General features: G+C 44.4%; 2 protein-coding genes across 8 annotated transcripts in view; one reads left to right on the forward strand and one right to left on the reverse strand.

The window, feature by feature from the left end:
- The window catches only part of SLC9D1 (solute carrier family 9 member D1), a 46,418-nt gene extending 28,466 nt beyond the window's left edge, over positions 1–17,952 (reverse strand). For 2 of the 4 annotated variants that reach the window (XM_077296942.1, XM_077296946.1), the window contains exons 1-3: positions 17,462–17,598; positions 12,344–12,854; positions 6,341–6,520 (exon numbers count right to left, since the gene is read on the reverse strand). In XM_077296942.1, the coding sequence (XP_077153057.1) occupies positions 6,341–6,520; positions 12,344–12,781 (618 nt within the window). In that variant the 5' untranslated portion in view covers positions 12,782–12,854; positions 17,462–17,598. Of the gene's footprint in view, positions 1–6,340; positions 6,521–12,343; positions 12,855–14,047; positions 14,123–17,461; positions 17,599–17,870 lie in introns of those variants that run through there. The other 2 variants (XM_077296943.1, XM_077296944.1) reach the window with 2 other exon arrangements.
- Positions 17,602–25,273, forward strand: part of DCUN1D2 (defective in cullin neddylation 1 domain containing 2) — a 45,433-nt gene continuing 37,761 nt past the window's right edge. The window contains exon 1 of one of the 4 annotated variants that reach the window (XM_077296949.1): positions 17,602–17,702. Coding sequence is in view for 1 of the 4 variants with exons in the window: in XM_077296947.1 (XP_077153062.1) it covers positions 18,039–18,041 (3 nt within the window). In the remaining 3 variants the exon portion in view is untranslated. Of the gene's footprint in view, positions 18,042–18,092; positions 18,473–25,273 lie in introns of those variants that run through there. The other 3 variants (XM_077296947.1, XM_077296948.1, XM_077296950.1) reach the window with 3 other exon arrangements.

The following is a 25,273-nucleotide window of genomic DNA, read 5'->3' on the forward strand; positions in this document are numbered from 1 at the left end:
ATCTATGGGGCCATAATCAAAGGTGCAGAGCATTATATATGGCACAGCTATCTATGGGGACATAATCAAAGGTGCAGAGCATTATATATGGCACAGCTATCTATGGGGCCATAATCAAAGGTGCAGGGCATTATATATGGCACAGCTATCTATGGGGCCATAATCAAAGGTGCAGGGCATTATATATGGCACAGCTATCTATGGGGCCATAATCAAAGGTGCAGAGCATTATATATGGCACAGCTATCTATGGGGCCATAATCAAAGGTGCAGAGCATTGTATATGGCACAGCTATCTATGGGGCCATAATCAAAGGTGCAGAGCATTGTATATGGCACAGCTATCTATGGGGCCATAATCAAAGGTGCAGAGCATTGCATATGGCACAGCTATCTATGGGGCCATAATCAAAGGTGCAGAGCATTATATATGGCACAGCTATCTATGGGGCCATAATCAAAGGTGCAGAGCATTGTATATGGCACAGCTATCTATGGGGCCATAATCAAAGGTGCAGAGCATTGTATATGGCACAGCTTTCTATGGAGCATCTATGGGGCCATAATGAACTGTGCAGAGCATTATATATGGGGCGGCTTTATGTGGAGCGTCTATGGGGCTATACTGAACGGTGCAGAGCATTATATATGGCACAGCTATCTATGGGGCCATAATCAAAGGTGCAGGGCATTATATATGGCACAGCTATCTATGGGGCCATAATCAAAGGTGCAGGGCATTATATATGGCACAGCTATCTATGGGGCCATAATCAAAGGTGCAGAGCATTGTATATGGCACAGCTATCTATGGGGCCATAATCAAAGGTGCAGAGCATTGTATATGGCACAGCTATCTATGGGGCCATAATCAAAGGTGCAGGGCATTATATATGGCACAGCTATCTATGGGGCCATAATCAAAGGTGCAGGGCATTATATATGGCACAGCTATCTATGGGGCCATAATCAAAGGTGCAGAGCATTATATATGGCACAGCTATCTATGGGGCCATAATCAAAGGTGCAGAGCACTGTATATGGCACAGCTATCTATGGGGCCATAATCAAAGGTGCAGAGCATTGTATATGGCACAGCTTTCTATGGGGCCATAATCAAAGGTGCAGAGCATTGTATATGGCACAGCTATCTATGGGGCCATAATCAAAGGTGCAGAGCATTGCATATGGCACAGCTTTCTATGGGGCCATAATCAAAGGTGCAGAGCATTTTATATGGCACAGCTTTCTATGGAGCATCTATGGGGCCATAATCAAAGGTGCAGAGCATTGTATATGGCACAGCTTTCTATGGAGCATCTATGGGGCCATAATGAACTGTGCAGAGCATTATATATGGGGCAGCTTTATGTGAAGCGTCAATGGGGCTATACTGAACGGTGCAGAGCATTATATGTGGCACAGCTTTATGTGGAGCATCTATGGGGCCATAATGAACAGTGCAGAGCATTATATGTGGCACAGCTTTATGTGGAGCATCTATGGGGCCATAATGAACAGTATGGAGCATCTATTTTTAATTTTGAAATTCACCGGTAGCTGCTGCATTTTCCACCCTAGGCTTATACTCGAGTCAATAAGTTTTCCCATTTTTTTGTGGCAAAATTAGGGGGGTCGGCTTATACTCGAGTATATACGGCACTAGGAAGGCTTGTTCCTGAAAAGGCATCCTTGCACTAGACGCTACTATAATGTGCTGACTATATTGCACTGGTACTGCAGAAATTTAACTGGAGAGCGTGAACTAAAATCTGGGTGTAGGTTTTTAGCCCCCCCCCCCCCCAACCTCAAATCATTATAGAAAACAGCACTAACTGCTTTGTGCCACCCCGTCTAAAGGCAAGGACCATAGCAATTTTACTGTGGATTTCACCCTACTGCCCTTGGATTTAGAAAGCAAAATTTGCTGCAGAAAATCCACAACATAATGATCATGCTGTGAATTCAGAAATATTCCCAGTTACGTCAAATCCAGAGTGGAAAAATCTACTGCATGACCAAAAAATCTCCATTCATATGAATTATGCCGTACTTTGAACGTGACCCTACTCTCCAGGAATGATGGAGAATAAAGGAACACCGATTACCACACCTTTAAAGCCTCAGTGGTGTAAAAACGGGAATATTTCAAGATTTTTTTTTTAAATATGTATAGATATATGAAAAAAAAAAAAAGATGAATACTGCATACAAAATCTTTCTCTGATCATACATCCCTCTGAAATGGAGCACCCACAAGAAAATGCAAAAATCTGGTGGCGTATTACAATCTTCTGGGCCTTTTCTTGTGTCCACATCTGTACCCGTTACATATTTCCAGCAGCAAATCCACAACATAATACAGTGCTAATATTGTACTGGTCATATTAAGAACCCTCAACCACACATTGCCAAATTATTACAGAAATTGACCCCAGTACTGGGGATGTGTTGTCCCCATCATGTCAATTTATGCTGCAGATTGTCACTGTGGATGTCTCCCTATTATGCAAAATGAGAACGCTGGGGCAAATCCACAGCATTTCATCAATGAAATAACTGCTGGGTGTTAGTACTCTGATGCAAGCTCTGCCAAAATGACAGCAGAAATTACCTTTAAGGGAGCAAGTTTTAATCAACTTTTACATTTTATCACTATGAACGTTAATCAAAAGATATAGAAAGGTGGAAACAAGGATGAAAGCTTTAAAGGAAAAGTAATTTAGAAAGTCCCAGCAGGTTTATGTTCATACTCAGAATCAACTGAATCCAACAACCCCTTAAAGGGAATCTGTCAACAGGATTTTGCAAACCAAACCTTTTAGATGTAGCTCTTGCAAAGACTAGTCCGTCCATTCGTACATTTAGCTAACTAGTCTATTCCTCTGTTCCTGAGAAATCAGCGTATAAATCGATATGCAAATGAGGCGGAAAGGGGTTTCCAGTTTAGCACAAAAGTCTATATGCACTTTAAGTGACTGAATACTTTTGAATTCTCACATCGCGCACAGCACCTGCTGTCAGGATTCCCTGCTGCCAGGAGTTCATATGCCTGTAAGTATACAATGTATGCATACTCCAGGCCACATTCCTACAAGACATGCTCCACCTAGCTCAATGCAAATAAATTCAGCAAGGCTGCACTTGTCTAGTCAGAATATGAGTGAAAGTGTGTATATCGCATACTTGAGGTCACAAATCCGCTAGGCCTGACATATACGGTACATACCATACATATCCTGGTTTCCTATTCTTTTGCATGTTTGTCACACTTAAACATATCAGATCTACAAACAAACAAATATTAGACAAAGCTAACACAAGTAAACATAAAATGTAGTTCTTAAATGAAGGTCTTTATTATTAAGGAAAAAAGAAATCCAAACCTAGAGGGCCCTGTGTGAAAAAATGTGATTGCCCTCTAAACCTAATAACTGGTTGGGAAACCCTTAGCAGCCATCACCGCAATCAGGCATTTGCGATAACTGGTAATGAGTCTTTTAAGACGCTGGAAGAAAGTTTGGTCCACTCATCTTTGCAGAATTGTTGTAATTCAGCTACACTGAAGGGTTTCCGAGCATGAACCCCTTAATCCCATATGACGTACTATCCCGTCGAGGTGAAATGGGACTTAATACCCAGTGACGGGATAGTACGTCATATGCGATCGGCCGCGCTCACAGGGGGGAGCGTGGCCAAGTGTCAGCTGACTCCTGGCACATTAACCCCCGGAACACTGCGATCAAACATGATCGCAGTGTTCCGGCGGCATAGGGAAGCATCGCGCAGGGAGAGGGCTCCCTGCGTGCTTCCCTTAGACCCTCGGAGCTACGAGGCCCGGATCCAATATGGCCGCGGGGCTGCTTCTGGGTCCTGCAGGGAGGTGGCTTGCAAGCGTCCCTGCAGTGCCTGTCAGATCGCTGATCTGACACAGTGATCTGCAAAGTGTCAGATCAGCGATCTGACCCTATAACAATTTTGCATTGAAAAGACAAATGGCGCTCCTTCCCTTCCGAGCTCTGCCATGCGCCCAAACAGTGGTTTACCCCCACATATGGGGTATCAGCGTACTCAGGACAAATTGTACAACAACTTTTGGGGTCCATTTTCTCCTGTTACCCCTGGTAAAATAAAACAAATTGGAGCTGAAGTAAATTTTTTGTGAAAAAAAGTTAAATGTTCGTTGTTTTTTTTAAACATTCCAAAAATTCCTGTGAAACACCTGAAGGGTTAATAAACTTCTTGAATGTGGTTTTGAGCACCTTGAGGGGTGAAGTTTTTAGAATGGTGTCACACTTGGCTATTTTCTATCATATAGACCCCTCAAAATGACTTCAAATGTGATGTGGTCCCTAAAAAAAAAAATGGTGGGGTAAAAATGAGAAATTGCTGGTTAACTTTTAACCCTTATAACTCCCTAACAAAAAAAAATTTGGTTTCAAAATTGTGCTGATGTAAAGTAGACATGTGGGAAATGTTACTTCTTAAGTATTTTGTGTGACATATCTCTGTGATTTAAGGGCATAAAAATTCAAAGTTTGAAAATTGCAAAATTTTCAACATTTTCGCCAAATTTCCGTTTTTCACAAATAAACGCAGGTAATATCAAAGAAATTTTACCACTATCATGAAGTACAATATGTCACGAGAAAACAATGTCAGAATCATCAGGATCCGTTGAAGCATTCCAGAGTTGTAACCTCATAAAGGGATAGTGGTCAGAATTGCAAAAATGGTCCGGTCATTAACTTGAAAACCACCCTTGGGGGTTAAGGGGTTAAGGTTATGCCACAGCATCTCAATCGGATTAAGGTCAGGATTTTGACTAGGCCACCCCAAAGTCTTAATTTTGTTTTTCTTAAGCCATTCAGAGGTGGACTTGCTGGTGTATGTTGGATCATTGTGCTGCTGCATAACTCAAGTGCGCTTCAGCTTGAGGTCACGAATAGATGGCTGGACATTCTTCTTCGGAACTTTTTGGTAGACAACAGAATTCATGGTCCCTTTTACCACAGCAAGTCTTCCAGGTCATGAAGCATCAAAACAGCCCCAGACCGTCACACTACCGCCACCATATTTTACTGTTGGTATTATGTTCCTTTTCTGAAATGCTGTGTTACTTCTAAGCCAGATGTAATGTGACATGTATCTTCCTTCCAAAAAGGTTCAACTTTTGTCTCATCAGTCCACAGAGTATTCTTCCAAAATCTTGGGGATCATCAAGATGTTTTCTGGCAAAACTGAGAGGAGCCTTTATGTTCTTATTGCTCAGCAGTGGTTTTCGTCTTGGAACTATGCCATGCAGGCTATTTTTGCCCAGTCTCTTTCTTATGGTGGAGTCATGAACTATGACCTTAACTGAGGCAAGTGAGGCCAGAAGTTCATTGGATGTTGTTGTGGGGTCTTTTGTGATCTCTTAGATGAGTCGTCGCTGCGCACTTGTGGTAAATTTGGTCAGCCTTCCACTCCTGGGAAGGTTCACCACCGTTCTGTGTTTTCGACATTTGTGGATAATGGCTCTCACTGTAGTTTGCTGTAGTCCCAAAGCTTGAGAAGTGGCTTTTTAACCTTTTCCAGACTGATAGATCTCAATTACTTTCTCATTTGTTCCAGAATTTCCTTGGATAGCAGCATTTGATGATCTTTTGGTCTACGTCACTTTGTCAGGCAGGTACTATTTAAGTGATTTCTTGATTGAGAACAGGTGTGACAGTAATCAGGCCTTGGTGTGGTAAGGGAATTTGAACTCAGGTTCCCAAAGATATGATATACCACACTTAATTTAGTTTTTGAGGGGGTGAGCGGGCAATCACTTTTTCACACAGGGCCCTGTAGGTTTGGATTTCTTTTTCCCTTAATAATAAAGACCTTCGGTTAAAAACTGAATTTTGTGTTTACTTGTGTTATCTTTGTCTAATATTTAAATTTGTTTGGTGATGATCCGAAACATTTAAGTGTGACAAATATGCAAAAGAATAGGAAATCAGGCAGAGGGCAAACACTGGTTCACGCAACGGTAACATATATATTAACTGTAATTAGTTAATGACACTATATAAGTTTGGTACGTAAGATGAGTGCAATTTAAACTAAAAGAAAAAAACATTTGCTTAACTTTTTTTTTTCTCTTCACCTTTTTCTGTTTTTGTGCACAATATATAGAAAAGTAAATGGTATTATTCAAAACTACAAGTTGTCTCATAAAAAAGCACCCATGCGGCTATATGGACATAAAAATAAAAAGTTTTGGCTCTTGGAAGAAGGGCAGAAAAAAAAGAAAAGCACACAAAAAAAACTGGCCAGGTCATGATAGGGATAATGACATTAGAGCAACACTTACTGACTTATTGTCATCGAAAGCATGGTCCTCTATTTCTTCCTCCAGTCTGTCTGCTGCTTTCCTGACATCTTCGAGGATCTCATCGAGCATGGATAAGCTTTTATTCTGGTGCTGTATATTTTTCATTGCTTCCACTTGGTGTTTCTCAGCTGCCAGAAGCTCCACATATTCCTTCTCTTCCTAGAAAACAATGAACTTCAGACTTCTGGAAACATTTTGCAGCACAGATTAAAGGAATTGTCCACTTTACGTAATCCTTTTTTTGTCAGAAGAACCTTCGTAACTATCAAAACATTGAAAAGTCCCAATACTGGACCATACAGGGAATCTGTCATCAGATGTACACCTCAATCTGAGGGCAGTAAAAAACAGGGACAGCAATCCTGATTCTAGCAATGTGTCACTTACTGTGCTTATTGCTGTAGGTTTGATAAAATCCTCATTTTAGGCGCATGAATGAATGTTCAGGACTCCATGCAGGAGTCTGTCATTTACAGGACAAGCAAAGCTGGGGCAGATAAACGGTGTTTTATGAAAACAACAGCAAGAAGCCCAGGAATACTGCACTGGAATCAGGATCTCTGTCCCTACATCATGTGTTCTCAGATGGTGCTGGAAGCCAATATGGACAACATATACAATATGTGTAACACAAATCACTGAACTCACAATTGGATCCAAGAACTCTGGATAATAAAAAGGCCTACATCAAATAGATAGATCATGTGCTGGGGGGGGGGGGGGGGTCGTAAAATCTGTGAGGGAGAAAGACAATATCCCTGCACAATCCCTGTGGCTTTGCAATAAGAACTATTGTTCCTGAGATGGAGATCTTGTCTCCAGCCCAAATGGAGTTGGCGCCTGTACTTGGGCTTTTTGATATGAAGACCTTTTCCTATATACAAGGATCTGCAGTAAGATGATGGCCACTGCAACCACGTTTGTAAAGACCCTTGACCCTCTAATCCACTCTGGACCTAAGGGCGCCACCTTCAGGAGAGTGAAGCCACAGCCATGTTCCTGGAGAGCTCAAAAGACTGACTGCACGGGTCCATTATGTGGAAGCGTTACAGGGATGGGCTTACAGAAAGGTAGCACACGGAGATAGTTAGGCACTTCCCATCTTCCACCACCTGCTCCTACTACTCTTTCCCTTCCCTTATACCTCACTTAGGTGTCCCTCATGTACATACTTAGAAATACCCTTTTTACAATAAATCTCTTATAAAAGATCCAGTAGCTATTGTTATAAATTGCTGACTGGCATCCAAAACTCAGCAGAGTCTACAGATGGGGAAGCAAACACCTGGTGACATTCCTTTTAAGGATCAGTTATAATCTGTAGAGAACCAAATGTTCACTTTCACCACAGCACCACCACTGGAGAAAAGAGGCATTACATACTTCATAGGTAAAGGAAACACATCAGCTGATTACTGCTGCCCAATCCGCAGGCAGCATGAATAAGATCCTACTTACACGATAGCCGCCAGGTGTACTCTTTATTAAACTCTCCAGCATTTCAGAGAAAATATAGTTAGAAGATCAACCGGGTACTATAGCCAAAAACGAGACTAGTCCAGCACTGCTGCAGGCCACCTTCTCACCGCACCGCTCCAGGTGACCGACAGGGCTCTCCCATGGGTGTTCATGATCATAGGGTGATCATCAAACTAAACCCGCTCTGTAATGCCGAAGCGTTTCAGAGAAAAACAGACCTGGCTGCAATCGTGCACAAGGCTCGGATTTATGCTGCCCGAGGGTTGGTCAGCATGGATTGACCGACAATTCCCTATAGATTAATAGGCTTTTGTGCAATGCTATAGACACTCTTTGTGACTGCTCTCTACGTTTACATCTACATGACAAGTCAGATGGTATGAACATGTGACGATTGGGCATACCCCGGCGTCCAGCGCCATCTTGGACGTGTCCTTGAGGGAGCACTCCAAAACTGAATTCTATTGGTTTGACTGTATATAAAAGGACAAATACTCATTCTTTATGAGCTCCCCTGAAAAAGCACACAGTGTGAAACGTGCATTGGGCTCATCAGACACTTTACTTCTCTCCACTTTGGTTGGTACCATGCACTTGGCTATGATGTGATTATTCTACGCCTTACTCTTAGGTACGGTGCATCCTTCTGTGGTGAATGACACCAGTTATTACATACACGTTACTTGTCAGCATATGGGTTTGTCGTCATGTTTTTACTACCTTTTTCACTTGCGGAGATATATTATGGCATCTACTGGTTCCATTCATTAGTGACTACTGCACTTTTTTCTTCCTACATATGTTCAGTTCTTTCACATACCATATACCGTATATGCTAATCTCTATTGTACATTGGTGTTTCTGGCTGCCCTGTTTTTCTACATTGAATCAATTCCTTCTATTGCATTTTAATATGTTTTTGTATTAATTCTTCAATAAGGGTCTTTGATTTTTTGCAATATTTTATGGTCGCTGTCATGCTTTCATTGTCACGTTATCTGCTCCTACTTTTGACTAATCAATGAGCGTCCAGTTTCCCCCCGAAATTCTATAATGTGGCATTTGAAATCAATTACCTATCAGCTAAAAACACATATATAATACTATGCCATTTACTTATTCAGGATTACTTCTTCTGGTTTCAATTCTATAGTTACAAAAGTTTACGACTGACCATTTTCAGAATGTGGCCCCCGAAGCAATCACGAGATTAACCAGGGTCCCATTCCTTGCAGTTCTATGAAACAGCTAATGCTGCCAAGCCAAGAATAGCCAGCCTCTTCATTGCAGGGTGGATAAAAATCAATGTTTTTTAAAAAAAAATCAAAAAAATCGGATTTTTTTTATTTAAATCGGATTTTTTTTATTTAAATCGGATTTTTTTCAATAAACTGCTTTTTGAGGAAAATATTTTACCATCCAAAGGTTCTTCCATCATGAGATAAAGCTGAGTTGTTTAACTCAGTAGAATAAAGGCTGTATATGTGTAACATTCACAATGCCATGCTCTTCCAGAGGTTTCTGTAGGATGCTGACTATCCAACAAGTTTGGGCATGTCAACTGAATGGAAAAAGAAACTAAACCAAAAGTGAAACCAAGCTAGAAGTGTGGAATTAAAGGGGCAGTATGAACAAAATGTGGAGGCTATTAATAGTTTATACAATTAAGACATGCTGCTTTTAAACACCTACCTATTGCCATATAGTAAAACAAAAAAGATTTTTACTTACTTTGGGGTCCCCCCCTCACCCTGGCGTTAGATCGTTGCCCCTAGTTTCGTCCGTGTAACTATGGGCGCACATGCGCACTGCTCTCACTTCTCATTTTAATCGTGATTTATATTAAAAAAAAACCTTTTGATTTAAATCAGTGATTTAAATCATGATTAAAATCATGATTTAAATCGATCCGATTTAAATAGAAAAAAATCTTTTGATTTAAATCGTGATTTAAATCATGATTTAAATCGGCGTGATTTAAATCAATCCACCCTGCTTCATTGACTGTGGCCTTTGGGAAAACCAAGTATTTCATGGCGGCCATTCAAATAAATGGTCATCCATATACAGGTCCTTCTCAAAAAATTAGCATATAGTGTTAAATTTCATTATTTACCATAATGTAATGATTACAATTAAACTTTCATATATTATAGATTCATTATCCACCAACTGAAATTTGTCAGGTCTTTTATTGTTTTAATACTGATGATTTTGGCCTACAACTCCTGATAACCCAAAAAACCTGTCTCAATAAATTAGCATATCAAGAAAAGGTTCTCTAAACGACCTATTACCCTAATCTTCTGAATCAACTAATTAACTCTAAACACATGCAAAAGATACCTGAGGCTTTTAAAAACTCCCTGCCTGGTTCATTACTCAAAACCCCCATCATGGGTAAGACTAGCGACCTGACAGATGTCAAGAAGGCCATCATTGACACCCTCAAGCAAGAGGGTAAGACCCAGAAAGAAATTTCTCAACAAATAGGCTGTTCCCAGAGTGCTGTATCAAGGCACCTCAATGGTAAGTCTGTTGGAAGGAAACAATGTGGCAGAAAACGCTGTACAACGAGAAGAGGTGACCGGACCCTGAGGAAGATTGTGGAGAAGGACCGATTCCAGACCTTGGGGAACCTGAGGAAGCAGTGGACTGAGTCTGGTGTGGAAACATCCAGAGCCACCGTGCACAGGCGTGTGCAGGAAATGTGCTACAGGTGCCGCATTCCCCAGGTAAAGCCACTTTTGAACCATAAACAGCGGCAGAAGCGCCTGACCTGGGCTACAGAGAAGCAGCACTGGACTGTTGCTAAGTGGTCCCAAGTACTTTTTTCTGATGAAAGCAAATTTTGCATGTCATTCGGAAATCAAGGTGCCAGAGTCTGGAGGAAGACTGGGGAGAAGGAAATGCCAAAATGCCTGAAGTCCAGTGTCAAGTACCCAGTCAGTGATGGTGTGGGGTGCCATGTCAGCTGCTGGTGTTGGTCCACTGTGTTTCATCAAGGGCAGGGTCAATGCAGCTAGCTATCAGGAGATTTTGGAGCACTTCATGCTTCCTGGCACCTGCTCACAGTGCCAAAACCACTGGTAAATGGTTTACTGACCATGGTATTACTGTGCTCAATTGGCCTGCCAACTCTCCTGACCTGAACCCCATAGAGAATCTGTGGGATATTGGGAAGAGAAAGTTGAGAGACGCAAGACCCAACACTCTGGATGAGCTTAAGGCCGCTATTGAAGCATCCTGGGCCTCCATAACATCTCAGCAGTGTCACAGGCTGATTGCCTCCATGCCACGCCGCATTGAAGCAGTCATTTCTGCCAAAGGATTCCCGACCAAGTATTGAGTGCATAACTGAACATTATTATTTGATGGTTTTTTTGTTTGTTATTAAAAAACACTTTTATTTGATTGGACGGTTGAAATACGCTAATTTATTGAGACAGGTTTTTTGGGTTATCAGGAGTTGTAGGCCAAAATCATCAGTATTAAAACAATAAAAGACCTGACAAATTTCAGTTGGTGGATAATGAATCTATAATATATGAAAGTTTAATTGTAATCATTACATTATGGTAAATAATGAAATTTAACACTATATGCTAATTTTTTGAGAAGGACCTGTACAACATGTCCCAGGACAGAACATGCTTATATAGGACAGTCCTCATTTTGTGGGTGGTGACCCCCATTCATGATGCCAATATGTCCTAACATAGTGTTGTCTTTATGAAACTTTCCTGCTTATGGAAGGGCTACTGCCAACGTCAGCTCCCAGTCCATGTTATATCACAGAACAGCGGACATATTGTGCACACACGTCACATATCCTTGGCCATGCTTGTATTGTGCAGGCCCTGAACATGGTTTACCTGACCACACACACAGGAGCATACGCCACCTGTATGTGCACATGTGCTTCACATATGGAAAACAAATGGACAAGAAATGGGTCTAAATTTGTCACAATGGCAGCAGCACTTGTTCACCTGTGACATGAGCAGCATCCTGCAAGAGTCTAGATTTAAAGGGTTTGTACTAAAATTGTAAGTTATTTCCTAATCTCCTGGGGTTCCGACCACTGGCACATCAGCAATCTCAAGAATGGATTTCTACAGAGCCCCGTCAGAATGGAGTGGATGTGATGGTTGAGCACCTGCACCAGAGCTTTATCCAGAGCCCTGTTCCCTAAACCACTGAAGGTCCCAATGGTCGGAACCGCAGGGAACATACATTTTACCCCATCCTATTAATAGGGAATAACTTACTTGATACAAACCCTTCAAGACAGAAGATTAGGCAAGGTTAGAAAAAATTGCCATCGGATGCTAGATTAATGGTATTCATAATTTACCAGTGCTCCAGCATCAGTGGGACCAGGACCTACCACAACTGGAAGGTCTACCTCATTCCTAGTGCCAATGTGTCCAGCCATGAAACCACCAGTTATTGTTGGAACAGAAAGATGAACTACGCAATAAGGAATAGTAAGAAGCAAACCTTTATGGCGGCTTCTCGCAAGGCGTCCAGCCTTTGCCGGCTGCTTTCCTTCATGTTCACCACATCCTTATAATCTCCCTGCAATGCTCGTCGCAGCCCATTAACCGCCTGAAACACAGAGTTCTCACTCTCGTTCAGCTCCTTCTGAAAGATTTCAAAGGTGTGGACTTGGAAGAGCTTCTCTTCTGCAGACAGTCCTTGGTCTTTCTCCACTGCTTTGATGGCGTTCTTCAGCTTGTTGAGGACTACGTTCTTCTGGTGGAGAAGACCAGACAGTTTCCGACAGTTGTTCAGCAGCCATTCCTTTTTCTGGCTGGCGGTGGCGCCCTTGCCTCTGTGCAGTTTAATGGCATGTTTCGCTACACCCTCGTGCTCCGCTGCATGCGATATCTGATAAAGCAGCTGCAATGGTATCAACCAGAGGATGTACGTCTTCATGGCCGCTACCAGTTAAATCTCACCCTCGCACACTGGTTCTTCTGCTTGCTTGGTGGTGTAGCTGCACATGGCTCTAAAAGACAACAGACAAGGTACAATCAGAGCCAAAATATCCAGGCTGGTTCTATGGTTTTAGCCTACGCATTTCAGACAGGATCTTTTAAGCCTGAAAAACCAAGGAACAATGGATTGCACTCAGTAAGTGCGCAGAAGAGAGATGCAGTCACTGCTACAGTCAATCCCCATCCATGTCCTGCTAACACAGCTGAGAGTTTGTCATAATGTAGCAGTGTAGGTGATAATGCTCCGACTAGTCCTGCATTTTGTACATATGACTGCCTGGGTCACAATGTGCAGCACATTAGCTCAGTGGCCAGGTGTTGGTAAGAACACAGCCATAAGTATACAAAGCTGGGGATACAGCAAACACAAGCGGCAATTCCAAAAACAGGGAGAGAAATTAATGCTCAGACAGGAAGACAAGTCACCAGCTGGCCAAGCCCTCTACCTCCTTAGATGTGTACCCGATGCCACAAGAGGAAGAGGAAGCTGATCTGCAGCACTCGCAGCGGCTGCTACACAATAAGCGGAGCCCGGCAGCAGACACACACTGCCTGATCCACAGGTAGAAGTATCCAACGAAAAAAGAAGCTAACCAGCTCAGCCCAGGCTCTAGGCGCTGTGGAAGCACGGAATCCAATGGACCACTTGTAAAAGGAAAATAGCAAAATCCAGTGTCTTAAAACTGCAGAGATTTTATTGGAAAAAAAAAAATCAATTAAATAATGCACTGCAGAAGAGCAACGCGCCTTGGACGCACACAGCAATGCAATCTTTGTTTCCAATAAAATCTCTGCAGTTCTAGGAAGCTGGAATCCAACGCTGGCGGCATGATTTCATTGTGTGACTCCAACACTGCTGCATTTCAGTGCAAAACAAACTTTACAAGCCGAATGGGTGACTAGCCGAAAAGGAGGATCGTCAGCATCTGCGGCCAGTGACCGAGAGGTCTCTCCCTATACAAGTACCCAGGTAGAGACCCGCCACACAAGAGGATTGGGTGGGGAGCAGTCGCTGGGGACCCGCAGATCCAACTAGCCCCCCGTGCAGTTTGGTCCAAGCGGCTGTTACAGTTACATTTCATGTTAAATTTACAATGGACGATTACTTGGGAAATAGCATTCAAGGGACGGTCATTTCCCAAATATCAGTCTATCCAAACATGGCTGACAATAGCACAACAAGCAAAACACTGGGGGAAATTACCTGTAAGCCTTAGGTCACATAGCGTAACCCATACACAGCTGGGACAGTCATTAGTCAGAGTCCTCCAGCCCCAGTCTGAGGAACAACAGGAGATAGACAGAGACAGATAGACGAATAATTATATATATATGATTGATAGATAGATAATTATATATATATATATATATATATATATATATATATATATATATATATATATATATATATATATATATATATATATATATATATATATATATACTAGCTGTACTACCCGGCTTCGCCCGGGTTAATGACTGCTGTTAGCAAAATAGAATGTGTTAACAAAAATTTATTCTGCACACAAAAACCACAAAACAAATAGATAGAAATGTAATTATTAAAAGGCAAAAACTAAGCAAATAGAAGCATTTCACAACATATATTAGCTTTGTTATACTGAGAATGTCTTTGTTGCCTATATTAACCAATCAGAGCTCAGGTTAATTAACTGTAGCAAAATAGAAGCTGAGCTGTGATTGGTTGCTATTGGCAGCCTGATAAATCCCCAGCCAACAGGAAGCCCTCCCCCCTGGCAGTATATATTAGCTCACACATACACATAATAGACAGGTCATGTGACTGACAGCTGCCGTATTTCCTATATGGTACATTTGTTGCTCTTGTAGTTTGCTTATTAATCAGATTTTTATTTTTGAAGGACAATACCAGACTTGTGTGTGTTTTAGGGCGAGTTTTATGTGTCAAGTTGTGTGTGTTGAGTTGCGTGTGGCGACATGCATGTAGCGACTTTTGTGAGATGAGTTTTGTGTGGCGACATGCGTGTAGCAACATTTTGTGTGTTGAGTTGCATGTGACAGGTTAGTGTAGCAAGTTGTGTGCAGCAAGATTTGTGCATGGCGAGTTTTGCGCGTGGCGAGTTTTATGTGTGGTGCATTTTGAGTATGTGCAAGTTTTGTGTGAGGCAACTTTTGCATGTGGTGCAACTTTTGTACATGTGGCAATTTTTCTGTGTGTGCAAGTTTTGCATGAGGTGAGTTTTCCATGAGGTGAGTTTTGCACGTGTGGCGAGTTTTGCGTGAGCCTAGTTTTGCATATGGCGAGTTTTGCATGTAGCGAGTTTTGAGTGGTGACTTTTGTGTTTCGACTTTTATGTGGCGAGGTTGGTGTGTGTGTGTGGTGAAATGTGTGCTGAGGGTGGTATATGTGTTCAAGCACGTGGTAGTGTGTGGCGCATTTTGTGTTTGTGTTCATATCCCCGTGTGTGGTGAGTATCCCATGTCGGGGCCCCACCTTAGCAACTGTACGGTATATACTCTTTGTCGCCATCGCTCTCATTCTTTAAGTCCTCATTGTTCACATCTGGCAGCTGTCAATTTTCCTCCAACACTTTTCCCTTCACTTTTTCCCCATTATGTAGATAGGAGCAAAATTGTTTGGTGAATTGGAACGCGCGGGGTTAAAATTTCACCTCACAACATAGCCTATGACGCTCTCGGGGTCCAGACGTGTGACTGTGCAAAATTTTGTGGCTGTAGCTGCGACGGTACAGATGCCAATCCCGGACATACACACATACATACATACACACATTCAGCTTTATATATTAGATATACCTGTATGTAATCTCCTGTATATAGTATATACCTGTGTGTCATCTCACCTATATATAGTATATATCTGTGTGTCATCTCCTGTATATAGTATATACCTGTATGTCATCTCCTCCTATACATAGCATATACCTGTGTCATCTCCTCCTGTATATACTATATACCTGTAGGTAATCTGCTCCTGTATATAGTATATACCTGTGTGTCATCTCCTCCTGTATATAGTATATACCTGTATGTCATCTCCTCCTGTATGTAGTATGTACCTGTATGTCATCTCCTCCTCTATATAGTATATACCTGTGTGTCATCTCTCCTGTATATAGTATATATCTGTGTGTCATCTCCTCCTGTATATAGTATATACCTGTGTGTCATCTCCCCTGTAAATAGTATATACCTGTGTGTCATCTCCTGTATATAGTATATAGCTGTATGCCATCTCCTCCTGTATTAGCCCTCGTTCACACGTTATTTGGTCAGTATTTTTACCTCAGTATTTGTAAGCTAAAATGGCAGCCTGATAAATCCCCAGCCAACAGTAAGCCCACCCCCTGGCAGTATATATTAGCTCACACATACACATAATAGACTGGTCATGTGACTGACAGCTGCCGGATTCCTATATGGTACATTTGTTGCTCTTGTAGTTTGTCTGCTTATTAATCAGATTTTTATTTTTGAAGGATACCAGACTTGTGTGTGTTTTAGGGCGAGTTTCGTGTGTCAAGTTGTGTGTGTTGAGTTGCGTGTGGCGACATGCATGTAGGGACTTTTGTGAGATGAGTTTTGTGTGGCGACATGCGTGTAGCAACTTTTTGTGTGTCGAGTTGCATGTGACAGGTTAGTGTAGCAAGTTGTGTGCAGCAAGTTTTGCGCATGGCGAGTTTTGCGCGTGGCGAGTTTTATGTGTGGTGCCTTTTGAGTATGTGCAAGTTTTGTGTGAGGCAACTTTTGCATGTGTTGCAACTTTTGTGCATGTGGCAATTTTTCTGCGTGTGGCAATTTTTCTGCGTGTGCAAGTTTTGCGTGTGGCGAGTTTTGCACGTGTGGCGAGTTTTGCATGTGGAGAGTTTTGCGCGTGGCGAGTTTTGAGCGGCGACTTTTGTGTTTCTACTTTTATGTGGCGAGGTTGGTGTATGTGTGGTGAAATGTGCACTGAGGGTGGTATATGTGTTCGAGCACGTGGTAGTGTGTGGCGCATTTTGTGTGTGTGTTCATATCCCCGTGGTGGTGTGATTATCCCATGTTGGGGCCCCACCTTAGCAACTGTACAGTATATACTCTTTGGTGCCATCGCTGTCATTCTTTAAGTCCCCCTTGTTCACATCTGGCAGCTGTTAATTTGCCTCCAACACTTTTCCTTTCATTTTTTCCCCATTATGTAGATAGGGGCAAAATTGTTTGGTGACTTGGAAAGCGCGGGGTTAAAATTTCACCTCACAACATAGCTTTGACGCTCTCAGGGTCCAGACGTGTGACTGTGCAAAATTTTGTGCCTGTAGCTGCGACGCCTCCAACACTTTTCCTTTCACTTTTTCCCCATTATGTAGATAGGGGCAAAATTGTTTGGTGAATTGGAAAGCGCGGGGTTAAAATTTCACCTCACAACATAGCCTATGACGCTCTCGGGGTCCAGACGTGTGACTGTGCAAAATTTTGTGGCTGTAGCTGCTACGGTTCAGATGCCAATCCCGGACATACACACATACATACATACATACATACACACACACACATTCAGCTTTATATATTAGATATGATAGATAGATGAAAAATATATATATAATAGATAGCTAGCTAGCTAGAGGCCGGCACGTACCAGCAGTCAGGGCCCCGCCGCTCTCCGCCTGCAGACCTCTGCTGCTCTCATTGCTGTGACAGGCCAGCCTCTCCTGCCAGGGCCACTCACTGCCAGCGTCACTAGTCACACTGCCCAGCCCCGGGCCAGAAACACAGCTCGTCCAACGTCATCAAACCGCGCCGCGCAGGGAGTTCTGGGAATTGTAGGCGTACAATGACGTCACTGGAATCGTTGCCCCGTCATCAGCGCACCTCTGCAGGTCTGTAGCCGCCTTCTGTGAGTCTCCCAGAGTGACACCGGCCACTACTGATAACATTTTACAGCCAGTTCCCCAATACGAGAACATGTAGTGCCCCTCACATAAATGTGCCGTCACTGAGGACGTAATGTACTATATATCTGGGTAGAACTAATAACAAGTCGGTACCGGGGGATCTTCGCTTCTATAGCTCCTCTTAGCGCCACAGCGAGCAGCACACGGGAGACTACAACTCCCGATACTCCTTGTGGAAGTGGGCGGCATTTCCCAACAACAAGTGCGCATGCGCGTCCACCACCGCCGAGCCGTGGCGTTAGGTGATCCGGTGGAGATAAAATGGTAGGTGGGGGCTGGAGACAGGTTGTGTGGTGAGGGGCGGCGGTGCAGCCTGCTCTCAGGTTACGGAAGGGCCTGTGGTGGGGAGGGTGGGGCGGCTGCTGCTGACCAGGGGAAGGTCACTGACAGAGCGAACACCCGCGGTGGGGGCGCTGTGCACAGACACCCTGCAGCCAGTGTGGACAGCTGGAACGTACCATGTCCGCCAGGAGAGGGGTGTCTGCGCACGGTGCCGCTGCCGCCGGGGTGTGACTCAGCTGTTGGCGCACACGTGGGTAAACTTGTGTGGAGTAGTGAGCGGCTGGTGACAGCGGGGGGAAGGGGCGCTGGTATTTTGGGAGCCGCGGGCAGCGCTCGGCTTTCCCTTATTTGGCCGGGTGGAGGTGTCGCGGTGACGGCGCAGGTTCCTCCAGGCCGGGGACGCTGGCGGTCAGGTAGGCGCCCTGTAGGTGTGAGGCGAGCTGCTGCTCCCTGTTATCAGCCACTTCCTGCGGCCAGGACTATGGCTGCCCCGGGCTGCTGTGTGCACGGTGCTGACTGGAGAGCTGACCTCTGCACCCCGTTACTGGTGCTGTGCACCCTTTATTCCCCAGTATGTATAGTGAGAGGCCTGGACACCGGGTCTGTAATCCGCCGTGCGGCTCCAGAGATGGGCACTTTTCATCCAGTGCCAAGGTTATGGTGTCTGACATGGGATCCCTTGGTAGAGACCGGTGGGAGGAGAACCATGAAGCCGGTGAGGGCAGGAGGTCTGGGCCAGGCGCCTTGTTGGGGTGTATGGAAGCGGGGTACGTGTCTCTGGCCTAGGACCCTCTATAAGCTCCGCCAGCTAAGTATTGCTGGCACATCCAGGTGTGTCCAGAGCCAGCAGTCAGCCCAATATGAGGGGTCTGTGCTGGAGCTTACAGGGGGTGTCCACAAGTTAGCGCCTATCCACAGGGCATGGGGTGTCCTCTCCCTCCCCGGCATGGAGCCTGCACTCATCAGCAGAATGTGTAACTTTTCTCCCCATTACAAAATGGAGCGGCAGGTTAAATACCCGACCATCACTCCGGCCGTTCTCTATGGGAAGCCCCACAGTGTGACCGCAGCGCTGGCGGAGCATGAGCACTGACACTCGTTCTGCTGATCAGTGCTGGTCTCTCATTTGTATGGAACAGCTGATATTTATAGGGGTCAAATCGGTGGTCTTATACCATTGGTCGCCACTGACTGGCTGCAGCAGTCGCACTGACCAGGTCACGGAGAATTGGATGTTGGAGATCCTTGGATGAGACTTTTTTTTTTAAAGCATGCTATGTTAATTAACATAAAATGGTAAGATCAGTAGACTTTAAAGGGGTATTCCTGTCTCTGAGACCCTATCCCAATATATAGTAGGTGTAATAATAATATTATTAGCAAATATCTCCAATTAGACATGTATAGTTCTTCTGATTCACTATGTTGCTTACCCCATGTGCAGGGCATTGCAGTAGCTTGGATATCCATGGTTACGATTACTAACAACTGTCGGTCTGAGTGGTCGTAACCATGAATACCTAAGTGGCTGTAATGCTGTGCACATGGGGTAAGCAACATCATGAATCCGAAGAACTATACTATATTTCTAATTGGAGGTGTTTGCTAATATTATTGCACCTACTACATATTGGGATATTGACATGCCGGATGCAGCCAAGTGTACATGCACACATAATGCACATGGGACTTCTAGAAATCCCATCCACTGTGCTGTAACATCTGGGCTCTCCGGGTTTGAAGCTGCATAAATACACAGCAATTCTGGATGGTGGGTACTGGGCACATACCCTTACAGCATGTGGAAGATATTTCTATACCTCTCATAGACAGCGCTGCTACTGTAGCACACAAGACTGCTGCATCGCTTACTGGTGCCTGTGCCAGCACCACTACCAGAGCTCACAGGGGAGATGGTCATGTTGACTATCTGAGAAGATTGCAGGGGACCATTGTCAAATGCAGCTACATCAGGGTGGCACTTGATCTGCCCACATTACCAAGGAACTTGGCCGATCTCTTGGGAAAGCAAGATAAGTAAAAAGTGGATGTAGCATAGCAGGCTGATGTACATTAGGGCTACTTAGCGACAGTGTACATTTTGACACCTCTTCTGTTGCAACTTGCACATGACGCACTTGCTATAGACTGCATGCAATTTGTGTCTTGTCTGCAACTTGGCGACTATTTACACTAAAATTGGAGCTCTAAAATAGTCGCATGACTTGTCGCCGTGTATCCCCAGTCTTGGGGCATATTCAGTAACTGTAAGGCACAAGTGGATGATAATACAGAAGTGGTGATGTGTTTCTATTATACTCTTCCTCTGACTGTTCCACTCCTGATTTTGGCTTACAAATACTGAACGCGGCCGTAGGCCAGGATCACACTGGCGAGAAACTCGCAAGAGTGTCGCATCTCAATACCTGGCACTCGGGACCGGAGCGTGTGACTGCATGTATTTCTATGCAGCTGAGCGCTCCAGTCCGAGTGCCGGGTATTTAGATGCGAGACTCATGCGAGTTTCTCGCCAGTGTGATCCTGGCCTTAATCACATACTCGGTGAGTTATTGCCATCTTGTAGCTTTGAGGGTATGTGTCCACGGGCCAGACTACATCCGGATTAGCTGGGGATTGGATGCTGCGTACAACTGCAGCGTTCAACCCACAGTGTCCAGATGTTACAGCATAGTGGTGGGGATTTTTTGAAATCCCGTCTCCACTATGCGTGGGAACACACATCCGGCGGCCCTGCGTTTATGGACATTTTTAGACCGCAGTGTGTCTGTTTACCTTGCGGCGATGCTCCGTCGCCGCAAGGTAAATTACAGGGCCCTATGTATGGGGTGCGGAGATTCCAGATGTGTGCAATGAACACATCTGGAATCACCGCATGTACAGAAGGGGGCGGGGCAGGTTTTCTGCTCCGCACTGTCAACCCGGACAGTGGACACGCACCCAAACTCTGCAAAGCTGTGGTGTTTCACCTACTTTGGCAAGCTGGCGGGGACTGACCTCGATTAACCAGTTTCAGGCAGATCCCTCGGGGTCTCTTCCCCCATCAGGAAGAAGCCACCAGGCAACTGCCTAGGATTAATCATGAGGCACAATGTCCACTGCCAGCTTTTCATAGTTTCTAGACACGGCTGTAAGGGTATATGCACACGTTGCGAAAAGGTGTGTGTGGATTTTTCCGCTCTGATTTTGGTAAATCCGCAGGAAATCCACACTGCAGATTTACTGCAGAATTACCGCGTTTTTTGTGCGGATTCCTATTATGGAGCAGGTGTAAACCGCTGCGGAATCCACACAAAGAATTGAAATGCTGCAGAATAAACAGCACAGCGTTTCCATGGGTGTTTTTTTTCTGCAGCATGTGCACTGCGGATTTTGTTTTCCATAGGTTTACATGGTACTGTAAACTCTTGGAAAACTGCTGCCAATCCGCTGTGGATCCGCAGCAAAATCCACAGCGTGTGCACATAGCCTAATAATGCAGCCAGTGTCTGATTCGCACTGCCTAGGGTTTGGCCACCATCAATCTTCTGTCAGGTTCCCGTCAGTGAATAATTACATAGAAATAAATAATATATAGTAAAAACCATTCTGTGATTGTGTTACCCATGTAATTGTGTAGGTGTTCTGCTACTAGTATATTGTTTCCAGATCACTTTAAGGCCTTGCTCACATCTGCTTCCAAAAAAATCGCCCCGATTGTTGATCCAGTGAAGTAGAATGTGTCATGTGATTTTCTCACATGACATCCAAATACAATGAGTTTGGGGTTTTTTCTCTAACTATTATTCTACATCACTTACGGGACCATTTACAGTGTTCTATGTTACAGAATGGTAATGTATCCGTAAAAATAGGACGTCATGGTCTGTGTGCTGTTTTTTTGTTGGGGTTTTTTTTTTAACTCGTGACCATTGACTTGCATTGATGAGTCTTGTCCGATATACTCGGCCACTTGCAACATGCTGTGGGTTTTTTTTTTTTCTTGCATTGCGCTTGCTGGTTTTATACCTAAGTGGGAGCAAGGCCTAAAGGGAATCTGTCTGCAGGAATTTACCTCCAAACTATTTATAGCCACATGCGGCTCTTTCAGAGACCAGGCAACAATCCTTTTACATGGCCAGTCCATCTCTCCGTTACTGGGAAATCGGCTGAAGGGTCTGGATGCATGGACCATCGGGGCTCCCGTCAGACTCCTGGTATCGTGGGATTCCTGACATAGTGCTGAGCAGAGCGCACTGTAGTAGTGTGAACATAGCTGAAACGGAGTCTCATTTTGATTACAGCTGTTTTGTTTTTGGGATTTCCTCATCTCTTTTCCTGACAGCAAATAGTGATCTATAGTATCTGAAGCACAAAGTTTAGGAGAGCGCTGCAGTCCTTTGAGGTGCCCTTTCGCCTTCAGAACTGATATGTCGGCATGAGTTAAGGTACCGTCACACTAAACGATATCGCTAGCGATCCGTGACGTTGCAGCGTCCTGGATAGCGATATCGTTGTGTTTGACAGGCAGCAGCGATCAGGATCCTGCTGTGATATCGCTGGTCGTTGATTAAAGTTCAGAACTTTATTTGGTCGTCAGATCGCCGTGTATCGTTGTTTGACAGCAAAAGCAACGATACCAGCGATGTTTTACAATGGTAACCAGGGTAAATATCGGGTTACTAAGCGCAGGGCCGCGCTTAGTAACCCGATGTTTACCCTGGTTACCAGTGTAAAATGTAAAAAAACAAACACTACATACTCAACTTCTGATGTCTGTCACACGTCCCTCGCTGTCCGCTTCCTGCACTGACTGAGCGCTGGCCGTAAGTGAAAGCACAGCACAGCGGTGACGTCACCGCTCTGCTATTAGGGCCGGCACTCAGTCAGTGCAGGAAGCGGACGCCGGGGGACGCGAAGGTGAGTATGTACTGTTTGTTTTTTTTACATTTTACACTGGTAACCAGGGTAAACATCGGGTTACTAAGTGTGGCCCTGCGCTTAGCAACCCGATGTTTACCCTGGTTACCCAGGGACCTCGGCATCGTTGGTCGCTGGAGAGCGGTCTGTGTGACAGCTCTCCAGAGATCAAACAGCGACGCTGCAGCGATCAGCATCGTTGTCTGTATCGCTGCAGCGTCGCTTAGTGTGACGGTACCTTTAGCGATTTCTGCCCTGGATAATAAGCTAGTGGCTCTGAATGGTCAGTGACAAGTTAGTTTTCAGTAATCACTTGGGTACAAGTGAATTTCTCAGAATGTAACTTTTTTTTTTTTTTTTTTTTTGGTCTTGGGGAGAAATAATGAGCTTTATAGACTTGTCTGGTCTGTTTTTTTCAATATTGGATTTTGGCAGAACCTGCACACAGATTTGTCTGAAATCAATCATTTCGGGCCACATATATCTTAGAGACTCTGTCAGCACAGGATGACTGTTCAGGCCAAGTACAGGCGCTCGGTGCATCATGGTATGGACGATCATTTACCCCTTCACTACATGTGATGTAAACTTGTGTTATGTTGTGTCCCTTCTTTTGATGCTGGTTCTGACGCTGCGCTCCCATCTTTCTCAGCACATGATGGCTGATTTAATAAGGCATCATGCGCCTCTATCAGGCACGGGTGTTAAATACTCTTGCCAGAGACTAACACATCCCAGTGGGGGTGCGTGTCTTTCCATGCTCCCATCAACGTGCCTGTGACGTGATTGTGTGGCGCCGATGGGTTATCATGAAAGCCGTGGATCTCCTGTTGACTCCCATGCCAGCCATTAAAATATTACTGTGAAAGCCAGCCTGTGGCTGCAGTGCTATGTATAGTACAAGCGACCAGATGATCACAGCTTCAAATCACATATGTGGGCTATTAAATACAGTAAAAAGTGGTGGAAACAAGTTTTTAAATATATATAAAAAAAAATAAAGTCAAATCACCCCCCCCCCCCCCTCTTTCCCCATAAACCTCTTAGTGACGGAGCCAAAGTTTTAAAATCTGACCAGTGTCACTTTGTTTTAATAACTCTGGAACGCTTCAACAAATCCCAGTGATTTCAAGAATGTTTTTTCATGACACATTATAATTTATGTAATGGTAAATTTAGGTCGATATGTTTTGCTTATTTATAAAAAATATCAAATTTGAGAGAAATGTTAAAAAATTAGCAATTTTCAAACTTTGAATGATTATCCCTTTAATCCAGATAGTCATGCCACAGAAAGACATTAATAGATAACATTTCCCACATGTCTGCTTTACATCAGGACCATTTGTAAAGTGTTCTTTTATTTTGTTAGCATTTTAGGAGGTTTAAAAATGTAGCAATTTTTCATTCTTTTAACCCCTTCCCGACCTTTGACGCCACGTAGGCGTCATGAAAACCCATGCCAATCCGACCCATGACGCCTATGTGGTGTCATGGAAAGATCGCGTCCCTGCAGATCGGGTGAAAGGGTTAACTCCATTTTCACCCGATCTGCAGAGACAGGGGGAGTGGTACTTCAGCCCAGGGGGGGTGGCTTCACCCCCCTGTGGCTACGATCGCTCTGATTGGCTGTTTCACTTTCAACAGCCAATCAGAGCGATTTGTAATATTTCACCTATGAAAATGGTGAAATATTACAATCCAGCCATGGCCGATGCTGCAATAGCATCTGCCATGGCTGGAGACCCCGATCTGCCCCCCCCCCACCGCCACCGATCGCCCCCCCCCAGTCGTCCTTTCTGCCCCGATCTCCTGTCCGGTCCTCCGATCCCTCCCCCCCCCCCCCCCCTTGTTCCGATCCCACCCCCCCCCATACTTGCCTAGCTTCGATGTCCCTCCCGGTGTTCGGCCGTCTTCTCCATGGGCGCCGACATCTTGGAAAATGGCGGGCGCATGCGCAGTGCGCCCGCCGAATCTGCCAGCCGGCAGATTCATTACAAGTACATTTTGATCGCTGTGGTAGGTTCTATCGCAGCGATCAAAATAAAAAAATAATAAATAAACACCCCCCCCCCCCTTTATCACCCCCATAGGTAGGGACAATAATAAAATAAAGAAAATATTTTTTTTTCTTTTTCCACTAGGGGTAGGGTTAGGGTTAGCGGTAGGGTTAGGGTTACGGGTAGGGTTATGGCATGTGCACACAGTGCGGATTTGGCCGCGGATCGGTCGCGGATCCGCAGCGGATCGGTCGCGGATCCGCAGCAGATCGGTCGCGGATCCGCAGCGGATCGGCC

Source organism: Ranitomeya variabilis, chromosome 3 (genome assembly GCF_051348905.1).
Source record: "Ranitomeya variabilis isolate aRanVar5 chromosome 3, aRanVar5.hap1, whole genome shotgun sequence".
Classification (NCBI taxonomy): domain Eukaryota; kingdom Metazoa; phylum Chordata; class Amphibia; order Anura; family Dendrobatidae; genus Ranitomeya; species Ranitomeya variabilis.